This window comes from Clinocottus analis, unplaced genomic scaffold (assembly GCF_023055335.1).
Source record: "Clinocottus analis isolate CAN_PGR_092001 unplaced genomic scaffold, fCliAna1.0.p SCAF_11, whole genome shotgun sequence".
NCBI lineage: Eukaryota > Metazoa > Chordata > Actinopteri > Perciformes > Cottidae > Clinocottus > Clinocottus analis.
In genome coordinates this window covers 20,305,321-20,317,539 of record NW_027175832.1, presented here as the reverse complement: position 1 = coordinate 20,317,539, position 12,219 = coordinate 20,305,321, and the positions used below count along the sequence as shown (strand labels likewise).

At 46.5% G+C, this 12,219-nt stretch overlaps 1 protein-coding gene across 3 annotated transcripts in view; it reads right to left on the bottom strand.

Annotated features, from left to right (window-relative positions):
- The window catches only part of LOC137779208 (nuclear receptor coactivator 2-like), a 32,361-nt gene that overhangs the window by 11,253 nt on the left and 8,889 nt on the right, over positions 1-12,219 (bottom strand). For all 3 annotated transcript variants that reach the window (XM_068566791.1, XM_068566806.1, XM_068566798.1), the window contains exons 2-9: positions 7,463-7,591; positions 6,651-6,820; positions 4,707-4,810; positions 3,670-3,847; positions 2,988-3,176; positions 1,029-1,130; positions 796-936; positions 463-607 (exon numbers count right to left, since the gene is read on the bottom strand). In XM_068566791.1, coding sequence (XP_068422892.1) covers positions 463-607; positions 796-936; positions 1,029-1,130; positions 2,988-3,176; positions 3,670-3,847; positions 4,707-4,810; positions 6,651-6,820; positions 7,463-7,572 — 1,139 coding nt within the window. In that variant the 5' untranslated portion in view covers positions 7,573-7,591. The remainder of the gene's footprint in view (positions 1-462; positions 608-795; positions 937-1,028; positions 1,131-2,987; positions 3,177-3,669; positions 3,848-4,706; positions 4,811-6,650; positions 6,821-7,462; positions 7,592-12,219) is intronic.

Below are 12,219 nucleotides of genomic sequence, written 5' to 3'. Positions count from 1 at the left end.
ATATATATATATATAATAAATATATATATATATAATAATAATATATATATATATATATATAATAATAATAAATATATATATATATATTAATAAATATATAAATGTACATATATTAATAAATATATAAATGTACATATATGAATAAATATATAAATGTACATATATGAATAAGTATATAAATGTACATATAATAAATATATAAATGTACATATATGAATAAGTATATAAATGTACATATAATAAGTATATAAATGTACATATAATAAGTATATAAATGTACATATATGAATAAGTATATAAATGTACATGTATGAATAAGTATATAAATGTACATATATTAAAAGTATATAAATGTACATGTATGAATACGTATATAAATGTACATATATGAATAAGTATATAAATGTACATGTATGAATACGTATATAAATGTGCATGTGTAAATAAGGAAGCTGGCTGTACCTCTGCAGGATGTGCAGTGACATGTACAGCTGGGGCTCGTTGCTGTTGGAGCGGACCAGCTTGCTCTTGGTGTGAGCCGACACGGCGCTGCCGTCGGCCAGAGAGAACCTGTACAGAGGGCTGAGGGCGTGGCCGGCCCGCAGCACTGCAGCAGGAGAGACACACAACCACAGATTATTCACCTTACATTGAAGAGAGAGCCAACAGCCTCCTGAGAGAACGCTGTTTCGCTCTTATAGGTTTTAACAAAGAGAATGAAAATGATTCAGCTTCATGTTTTGGGTCCACATGATGCTGTGGGGATCGGGTCCAGGCTCTGACTCCGCTGCTCACCGTCTTGCTGGTGCTTCTTAGCGAAGGACATCTCCCCGTCGTTCTGCAGGTGGAACCTCTGAATGCAGCGGCGGACCAGGTCCTCCCAGCCCGGCCTCATGGAGGCCCGCAGCAGGCTGGTGTCCAGCGACGTGATCTTACCTGGACAGAGCCGCCGTTAGCAGAGCGCCCCCTGTCTTAAGGTCACACCTGATCAGACGTGTTCGCCGCAGAGACCTGCAGGTCAGACCCACCTTGAAGGTCCTGCCGCGTGGTGAAGCTCTCGTAGGCCGGCAGCGCGGGCCTCTCTTTGACGGGGACTCTTCTCGCCACGCAGATGAGGCACGACTGGAAATCTGCATGTTTTGGAAAAGCACAAATGTACATTTACGCCACAATGCAACGTGTGTCTCTTTGTAGTTGTTCTTTGTCCCTTTTTAGTTGTTTTGTGTCTCCTTGTAGTTCTTTTATGTCTCCTTGTAGTTCTTTTTTGTCCCTTTTTAGTCATTCTGTGTCTCTTTGTAGTTATTTTGTGTCTCTTTGTAGTTATTTTGTGTCTCTTTGTAGTTATTTTGTGTCTCTTTGTAGTCGTTCTGTGTCTCTTTGTATTTCTTTTGTGTCTCTTTGTATTTCTTTTGTGTCACTTTAGTGTCAGTGGTTGTTCTGCCCTCTTTGTTGTACTTGTTTTGCATCTCTTTGTGGCTGCTTTCTGTCTCTTGGTGGTTGTTTTGTACATATTTGTAGTAGTTTTGCATCTCTTTGTAGTCACTTTGTGTCTCTTTGTAATACTTGTGTCTCCTTGAAGTTGCTCTTCACCTTCTCTTAGTGATTGTGAGTCTCTTGGAGACTCTTTGCGTTGTTGTGGCCTCTTTGTAGTCTTTGTGTGCCTCGTTCGAGTAATTTTGCATCTCTTTCGGGTTGACGGTGTCTTTCAAAGTTACATTTTCTAGGCGAGGGCCGCTTGTGCCCCTGGTAATCCACAGGCCCAGGGGCACAAAGTGTCAGGGGTCCGTTCTGTAATCATTCATTGGGTGGGAGATTTTACTACCTAAACTTCATTCTCACAGCACAAACACTCACTTCAGCTTCAACATCGATATCCAGAACTCTCGATCTCGATCAAACCTCAACCTGCGCCCTCAATCTGTCGCCGGTCGTCCTCCTCCCGCCGGTCGGGGAGCGATTAGCACAATATCTGTCAGACTATCTAAAATTAGAGTGCCAGACGGACTCTTTTCTCCCGGGTGTGTGTGTGTGTGTGTGTGTGTGTGTGTGTGTGTGTGTGTGTGTGTGTGTGTGTGTGTGTGTGTACGCGAGCGATGAGATGTGAGATGGGAAGCTGACAAAGTGCCATGTGCTAATTAGTCCCTCCCGGTAGATGGGAGGAAAAGTAGAGAGGAGTGTTGATGAAAGGAGGACAGGACACCAGAGACCGAGAGGAGAAAAGAGGAGCGGGAAAGATGGAGAAAGATGGAGGAAGATGGAGGAAGAAAAGATCCTGCATAGCAGGAACTCAATCAATGCCGCTGCGCACTGCGTACTGAATGTACGATTAGCTGTGATTACCAGCCGGCCGCTCACACTCACGCTAACGCTAACGCTAACTCAACATCCAGACTCGGCGTCACGGCGCTGCCAGTCAGAGCCGCCGTCCAATGAAATGAATGTAATACTATCCAGTTTTATTTGAGCCTAATTGAAATGATTAAATATTTATTCTGCAGTACGTTAGAACTGTTCTTTAACCCGTTGAAAACTGGAAACAATGTTGCCTCCAGACTTCCTTTTCTCTGTGTTTGAGTCGTCGTAGGAACCCCAGATTAATTACAATACTTGTGTTTATTGTTTGTATTTGTTCAGCAAAGTCTTGGGGAAAAAATGTATATCTGCAAAAATATCACTTTTAAAAGATATTTTGATGATAACTATGAACATCCAGCATGATATGAGCCAGATTTTCCAAAAAAGCCTCCTGGAGCGTCAATAAGACACCTTTATTAAAGATTAGGACCTAAGGAATCAGAACCTGAACAATCACAATAAAACAAAGACTTGGCCTGTTAGGAAGGAGTTTCAGTTAAAACACTGTGGCGTTCGGTTCAAAGATGAGAAAAATTACGTATTTTATGCCAAAAGATTGTCTGAATGGGGCATGCTGGGACTTAAAATGGGCGCGGGTTTCCAAAAGCTGAACCTTGAATCAGAGACAGTACCTTCTCCCTCCTCCTTGATGGACTTGGGTTCGGACACGGCGAAGCACTGCATGGTCTCGTACTTCTGCCGCGGCGCCTCCTGCCTGTCGGACGCCGGCAGCGCGGCGCCGTCGGCCTGCGGGTTGACCAGCATGCGGCAGGTGAAGGTGTTGCTGCTCCGGTTGGAGGCGTCGCCGCCGCGGTGATTGACTGAAGAGTCAGAAAACAAACGAAGAGGAGGTGAAATGTAAAAGATGAGGACCAGGTTTGGCAACTGAAGTGGCAACCTGATATCTCAAGTAATAGCAAACGAGGGCGACTCCTCTGGTTGTATAGAAGTCGATGCTTCATGTGTTAAAGCTGCATTCTCTTGTGTGTCTCTTCATAGTTGTTTTGTGTCTCTCTGTAGTAGTTTTGTGTGTCTTTGTAGCTGTTACGTGTATCTTTATAGTAGTTTTGTGTCTCTTAATAGTTGTTTTGTGTCTCTCTGTAGTTGTTTTGTGTCTCTCTGTAGTTGTTTTGTGTTTCTTTGTAGTAGTTTTGTGTCTCTCTGTAGTAGTTTTGTGTCTTAATAGGTGTTTTGTGTCTCTTTGTAGTTGTTTTGTGTGTCTTTGTAGTTGTTTTGTGTCTCTCTGTAGTAGTTTTGTGTCTCTCTGTAGTAGTTTTGTGTCCTTGTCGTTGTTCTGCGGTTCTGCGGTCTCACCCAGGCTCTTGGGCAGCAGGTTCTTGACGAACTCGTCGTGGTCTCCGACGTGCAGCACGCTGTACACGCTGGTGTTCATCAGCTCCTCCTGCTGGCAGCGCAGGTACTGGCTGACGTTCTCCGAGACGAACACGATGTTGCCCTCCATGTTGACCACGAAGAAGAACCCGTCCAGGGCCTGAGAGCGAGGGGGGGATGAGGAAGAGGAGAGAGGGATGAAGAGGGGACATGGAGGATTCAGGGGCGTCAACTGTGTGCTTATTTCAAAATGTATTAAATACAATATACAAAAAAAAAAGACAGAACAGTCAGTTGCAGCGTGCTACTAGAATGCGTATAAGTATAAAGGTAAACCACGGAGCTGTGTGTGTGTCTGTGTGTGTCTGTGTGTGTCACCCTAACGCCTCTATAGTGTGGAATAGAATAGAATGGGTTCTGGCCAGGAGGATATTTATCTCCAAGCAGACACCTTAGCCAACATTGCGGCTGGTGAAAGCTATATATAGACAGTTTGTGTGTGAGTGTATGTGTGTGTGTGTGCGTGTGTAGGGTGTGTGTGTCTGTATGTTTGTGAGTGTGGTCAGGCTCCACCCCTCTTTTGCTAATCTGGCTTTTCAGGAGGGTATTTATACCTCGTTGGGTCGCATGTTATACGTCACGACGCGCACGCATGCACAGACACACACACACACACACACACACACACACAGGAGCAGGCTCGATGACGGCATCGCCCCCAGCCAGAGGAACTCTTATCTCTCTGCGTCGCTGTAAAGTGCAGCGCCATCTCAAGTCAGAACGACGCCCCAAATCTGTCGACGCACAACGTTGTCGTGTCGCGCCGCACTTTTCTACACACCGGGTTGTTTATTTTCCAACTTCTTCACCTCCGCGGTGTCCAACGGGACCGCCGCTAAGTAGGTCAGTTACAGGCCGCTGTTGTCGGTCAAAAACTTGTGTGACTAATCGGTGCCGGTGTCAGCGCTCTGAGTCGACCTCTAAAGCTCAGAGGGGGAGCGAAGGTCGGCCACACCCACCTCCAGCATCATGGGCCCCAGGGCGTCTTTGTCGATGACGCCCTGACCCGTGGATGAGACGTCGGCCTTCTGCACCTCCTCTTCGTCCGCCACCGGGGCTTTTTCTGGAGAAAAAAAAGACAATAATGAGAGAAACATGAGATGAAGGGGAACGAAACACTGAAGATGTCGAGTCCTTTGGCGGCTCAGAGAATGCATCTCTGTGTATGAAGAGAACAGAAACTAAAAAAGAAAACGTGAAAGTTAAAAAAAAATTTTAAAGTTGTTTTTAAATTTTTCTTTAAATGGCGTAATCCCATCTTTTTGTTTAGAATAGATGTCGTGGTGAAATGTGTGAAAAATCTCACAAATATCTTTCTCCTCTTTGGCGGCCCCTATGGTGATAAGAAGTAATTGCATGGTGATAAGAAGTAATTGCATGGTGAGTTTTTTGGGAGGCAGTGTTTGGTTTGGCCCTTTTTCTCTGGTTGTATAGAAGTCTATGCTTCATGTGTTAAAGCTGGTTATGGTTATTTAGAGTCAAACAGCCCATAAAGCAGGGGATGCTTTAGGGGCGGGGCTACAAGGTGATTGACAGGTCACCAACAGGGTCTCTATGTCACTCCTCAATCCAAATATGGTCGCTTCCTCGAGTCTTCCAACCGTCCGTCCACAAACTGGTGACGTATGCGTCCACTTATAAAACATGAAGAAGCAAGAACCCATAAAAGGGTTAAATTAAAACTCCGTTCTTCTTTTTATTTCTTTATTCAACGTGTTATGAAGCCGTTGCAGCTGTGAACATACCGAAAGATGATGTTGCGCGTGTGACTTGTCTGCCTTTGTTCGCTCGCACTCTAAAACCATCATATTTATTGATTCACACCGCGACTTGAATCCCCTTCATCCGACACGAGGGCCGCGCTCGTGGGAGCTTGATGACTCTGTACAGCTCCGGTCCCGCAACAGGAATGTGAGCTATGTGGCCTAATGGGGCCATGGGAGGCTTAACGGGCCGGTGGTACAAGCCAGAGGAGCAGAGTGGCCTCTTATATCACCGTACATGTGTGTAACGCGCTGCCCATTAGTGTGTAGCGATACCTGGCTCACACCTCCAGGTTTCACAGTGCAAAACATCAGTGTTGATGCTTTATGGTCTGTTTGACTCTAACAGACCATAATGTACTAAATGAACATCGAAACGAGAGATTGAGACATAAACTCATGTTTACTGAGCGAATACATCAAGAGAGAAGTAGAATCACTTATATAGACTTCTATACAACCAGAGGAGTCGCCCCCTGGTGGTCAGTAGAGAGAATGCAGCTTTAACACATGAAGCATAGACTTCTATACAACCAGAGGAGTCGCCCCCTGGTGGTCAGGAGAGAGAATGCAGCTTTAACACATGAAGCTTAGACTTCTATACAACCAGAGGAGTCGCCCCCTGGTGGTCAGGAGAGAGAATGCAGCTTTAACACATGAAGCTTAGACTTCTATACAATCAGAGGAGTCGCCCCCTGGTGGTCAGGACACATTTTGTGTGTCGCATCAGTCACACTCTGACACACAGCTGTGTGACTTGTGTGTTATCGCTGCCCGTACGAGTGTGTGATATTTCAGCTGTTGTTTTCAGACACAAACACGTGGACACCAACTGGCTGACCGCAGGGACAAAAGGGAGGAAGAGGAGGAGGAGGAGGAGGAAGGAGAGGGAAAGGACCAATGCTGTTAAGAAGGCGATCATAGGAAAGGAGAGAAGAGAGGAAAGAAAAGGCTAAGGAAATGACCAAAAGGTGATTGAGGATGGATGTAAGATGGATAGGAAAAGGGAAGAAGGAAAGGAAATGAGAGGACAGGAAAGGAAAGGAGGAGGGAGATGAGGAGGAAAAAACAGAGGAAAGATGGACAAGAAGAGACAACCAGGAGAGAGGAAGTGAGGAGAGGAAACCAAAGCATAATCACCTTCCTTGATCTGCCGGATCTGCTTCACCGTCTCCTTGAGGATGGCGCACTTGTCCGGCTTCACGTGGAGGTCGTCCATGTCGTTGATGTTGTTGAAGATGAGCTCGGCCAGCTCCTCAATGTACTTGTTCTCCTGCTCCCGGTTCCTCCGCTCGCTGCTCCTCTTCGGGCTGAGGGGTCGAGAACAGACGACACAACGTTTACCACAGCGCTGAGAGGGGGGCGTGGCCTCTTAGTGGCAGCTACAGAGGGGCGTGGCCTCTTAGTGGCAGCTAGAGAGGGGCGTGGCCTCTTAGTGGCAGCTAGAGAGGGGCGTGGCCTCTTAGTGGCAGCTAGAGAGGGGCGTGGCCTCTTAGTGGCAGCTAGAGAGGGGCGTGGCCTCTTAGTGGCAGCTACAGAGGGGCGTGGCCTCTTAGTGGCAGCTAGAGAGAGGGGCGTGGCCTCTTAGTGGCGGCTGGAGACCTTTTGTAACTGGATTACGTCGAGCGGCTGAAAATGTTTCAGTTTAACAGGAAGTGAAGTTGCTGAGACACTGAACTACAACATCCACGCGTCCTCATTACGCCCTCATTTTGCCCCCATTTTACACTCATTGCACCCTTTTCACGCCCTCACTGCGTCCTCTTTACACCCTCATTACAGACGACCTTGACGCGTCCTCTGGGACACTGACTGCCTGATGACTTGTAGCCTCTTAAATAAACTGTCGGAAGTAAATTTGCTCCATCAGTGTTTTTCTTCATGGACTCATTTGACCGACAGACTCGACCTGCAGGTTCAGAGCCCTGAAGCGGACAGGAAGGCGCTCTCACCTGGGCCCCAGCAGGAAGTCCTGGCTCTCCTTCCTCTTTAGAGACTCCGCCCCTCTGGGTGGCTCCGCCCCTCTGGGGGGCTCCGGCGTGTTTCCCCCCCCGCTACTCATCTTCAGCAGAAATCAGCACCTGGAGACGAGAGTCAGAACAAAAGAAGCTTGTGAGGATATTCACAATGATTATTATTATTTATTGTTATCGCCTCGGATTTACACACCTACTGCTACAATATGAGGTATATTATAGGGCCTTATATTATTTATTTATTTATATATACATATTTAGTTTTTTAAATGTATTTATTTATATTTGTTGTATTATTATTATATATGTTATAATATAAAATATGATAAATGATATACATACAACATAAATACATAAACGTGGCCGTGACATTGTAAAGTGCTCTCCTGTCCACAGCGTCGTCCTCACTGTTACACAAACACAGTAATTAGCGTGCTGAAGAAGTGCACCACCTATTATTTAAATGGCGCATAATCAATGCTGTAAACAAGGCGTCGCTGGTGAAGTGGGCGACGCGTGGGCGGCCCCATGGGAACCCGAGAGGAGGGGGGGGGGCGCCACGCCGTCGTTATGCTAACGTCTCCGGCAATTAAGTAGGAGGTCTTTTCTCTTTTAAATAGAACACATGAAACGTGGAGAGACGTCGTGTTTTTGTTCCTCCAAAGTATTGTTTCCCAGGACGAGCGTGGACTGGAGGTGTGGAATGAACCCACGTTGGCAGGGAGGAGTGACACCATATGGTCGCCTCCCGCCGCTCCACCTTCCCTCTCCTGAACACGACAAAAACTGGCCTCGTCGGCCGGACGCTGCATTCACAGGAACGAGCGTTCAGTCTCATCCGTAGTTCCAGATATACACAATGACTTCTATACAACCAGAGGAGTCGCCCCCTGGTGGTCAGGAGAGAGAATGCAGCTTTAACACATGAAGCATAGACTTCTATACAACCAGAGGAGTCGCCCCCTGGTGGTCAGGAGAGAGAATGCAATACCCGCTCGTTAATAAACATAAAGTCTACATCGTGTTGCGTTCAGGTGCTCCAAAAAAAGTTTGACTTTTGCACGCTCGCACCTTTTTCCTGGACTGAGCCGGTTACTCAACAGATGTTGAGGAAAACAAAAAGACAGATTATCTTCTAACAAGATCACAAACTCCTGCAAACACACACAGTGATGGGGCAGTGTGTGTGTGTGTGTGTGTGTGTGTGTGTGTGTGTGTGTGTGTGTGTGTGTGTGTGTGTGTGTGTGTATATATATAGGGGACACTGGGCCTTTAAGGGCCGGTTCATCACCTGACTGTTACATAACAGCCGGTCTGTGGGGCCGACAGCAGATGAAGGCAGGAGAGGGGGAGGGATGGGGGAGAGAAAAACAACAGGGAGGTAGAGAAGAAAGATGGTGAAGAGAGAGAGAGAGAGAGAGAGAGAGAGAGAGAGAGAGAGAGAGAGAGAGAGAGAGAGAGAGAGAGAGAGAGAGAGAACAATGGATCCAAAAAAGGTCAAGTGGAAGGGAAACGTGAAAAAGGAAAAGAAGAGGATCAAACAGATGAACAATAGGTTCATTGGTGCAGACGTACAGGCATCAAACCGGCAAGGAAAAGGTTGTAGATGGATGGATGGATGGATGGATGGAGGGATGGATGGATGGATGGATGGATGGAGGGATGGATGGATGGAAGGGGGGAGGTGGGGACGGAAGAGAAAAATAAACTAATGGGAAGAGGGGCATCTGTTGCTCTGAATGAAACGGCCTGAGGAAGGAGGAGAGAGTGGCCTAATTACAGCGAGAGGAGCCGAGGCTTTAATGATCGCTGCTGCTCGTCCGCAGGCAGCCGGTCCGTGACGCCGGCGCTCGGCTGCAGGCACGCCGGCGTCCACCCGTCTGTCACTCAGGCTACCGACCGGGGAAAAGCTCTGGGATGGATCGGCACCACAGTCTGACCAGATATTAGAGCCGACCAGCAGGACGAAGCTTTTCATCGTTTCAGGGAAATATCTGAACACTATTTTCTTGACATTCATGGATGAAGTGTGACGATGGATTTCCATGCAATTTAGATCGTTAAAGTCTTTTTATTTTTTTATTTTTGATAACCTTTTGATAACCAACACATGACTTTTAATTTTTAGAACCATCGTCAGGCCAAATTAGTGAAAACGCCGTCAGCCTCAACTGCACTTTATTTCATTTATCTGTATTTATTTATTTTAAGCCTCATTCTCTCTCCTGGCCACCAGGGGGCGACTCCTCTGGTTGTATAGAAGTCTATGCTTCATGTGTTAAGCTGCATTCTCTCTCCTGACCACCAGGGGGCGACTCCTCTGGTTGTATAGAAGTCTATGCTTCATGTGTTAAAGCTGCATTCTCTCTCCTGACCACCAGGGGGCGACTCCTCTGTTTGTATAGAAGTCTATGCTTCATGTGTTAAAGCTGCATTCTCTCTCCTGACCACCAGGGGGCGACTCCTCTGGTTGTATAGAAGTCTATGCTTCATGTGTTGAAGCTGCATTCTCTCTCCTGACCACCAGGGGGCGACTCCTCTGGTTGTATAGAAGTCTATGCTTCATGTGTTGAAGCTTGTCAGGAACATCTCTGTCTCTGCTTCCTGGTCTCTTGCAGGTGACAGCAGGTGTCGTATTACAGCCAGGTGGGAAGAGAAGGGGATGGAAATGAAGAGACGCGTCATATTATTATTTTTTTTTAGGAGGGAAAAGAATATCACGAGAATGAAATGGGTGAAGCTGAACATACGGCCGGGGGAGCGCGAGAGACCCGGCGGCCCTCGTTGTCATGGAAGTAAAGCCCACGGTGGGTTGTTATTGCGCTGATGAATCATCCCTCCGCTCGCAGAATAATGGGAGGTATTGAGCATTTAACAAAAACAATGACCACGCAGTCTTATGCAACGGCCGACAGCAACAGTGTGTTCCTGCTGGGAGGCGACGGGGGAACCAGAACCCACTGAGCGTCGCAGAACATCAGAACCCTGCTGCTGTAAAACGAGAGGTTTCCTTAAGGGACCCTGGTGTATGGGAAACACTGCCGCTTCTGTCCACAGGGGGCGCCAGAATTAACGCAGAAGTAAAGTTCCTTGTCGTGGCTTTAAGTTAGACTTTTGTCTTTGTAAAAAAATCTTTAACAGACGTGGTATATTTAGCAATAAGGTAGCTGGAACAGCTGAGAGCAGAACACCAGACCCCTGATGCAGTAAAACGAGAGGTTTTCTTAAGGGACCCTGGTGGTCAGGAAACACTACCGCTTCTGTCCACAGGGGGCGCCAGAATGAACGTAGAAGTAAAGTCCATTGTCGTAAGTTTACGTTAAAATAAACATTGGTTGTTTTTCCTTGTAAATACCACGAGGAGCCCTCAAAAGGAGGCGGAGGAACAGACTGTCTAACAAATAAAAGTTATTTTAACAGAAGACAAAGCGGCGAATCAATGAAAACGAGGACAATGTCGAAGCACTCGTCGGATGAGACCATGAAGGCGGCGGCTCGAGAGGCGGGACCCGCCGCCCTTTGGCGTCTAAGCTTCTGTCGAGGCGCTGAAGGCCTTAAGCCAGCGACCCCTCCCATCACACACACACACACACACACACACACACTCAGCAGATGTAACACCGGCTGCAGCTGGATTAAGAGCACACCGAGGCTCGACTCGCCGCCTCGGCTTAGCGTCCGGCCCGAGGAGGCGACGCGCCTTTTTGTTGATCTCGGAGCCGGCGTGGCATCCCCGCGACACCTCTCCTGCATCACGATAACCAGTCAGCAAAAAAAACAAAACTAACAAAACAAACACAGTCAAATGCAGAAGCAGACTTGTGCGGCGGCTTCTGTTGACAGCCAGAGGGCTCAGAGCTCGGGTTACTTTATTGTCTTCTACTGGAGGAAAATAAAGGACTCAGGACACTTTAAACATCACAATTTATATATAAATACACGTATATTATATGTATTTATGTATATTATTGACGGACGAGTGGAACCGTGACGTTAACCCTCCTACATCTGTCATGGTGACAGTCCGCCTGCTGCTTTTGTCTTTATTATCAATAAATGTAAAAAATGTGAGATTTCACCATGTTTCCCTTCTAAACAATTGAAAATGGCCGACGCTTTTGAGATTACAGGAATGAAATTTAAGCTATGTCACATCTTCTCAAACGGTTGGTGTTGAACTACGTGGATGAGCGTGAACATTCGAGGCGCGACGGCGTAAAAGTTCTCCAGAGATAAATCAGCCGACTCAGCAAACAGCCACAACCCGTGTTCCCAGAACCAGACTTCCAATTCCGTTCCAATACTAAATCAATATAGGAAAGAAGCGCAAACAGCAGGTAGCAGTTCGGCAGCAGAGGGCCGGACGCTCCTGCTCAGATGAACAAGGAAGAAAATCTCAAAAAAAAGATTTTTCAAAGAATCTTTAGGTGGAGAAACTCCTCAATCAAGAGCTGCAGCGACAAAGAGGCCAACAGCCAAATCCTCTGATGAATAATTATGTTATCAGAACTTTATTACGAAGACGTGCTCCCAAATATACTGAGTTTATGTATATTTTAATAAGCTTTAGTTTATAATATATTAAATGGAGTTGTTTTTTTAGGGTCGTCTGTATCTTTTAGATGTAAAACAGGGTTTTTACCCGTTTGACTGAAGCAGCTCCAGGACTTTTCCATCACTTTTAACCACATTTTCATGACTTTAAACCAATTTTCATGACTTTTAATCACATT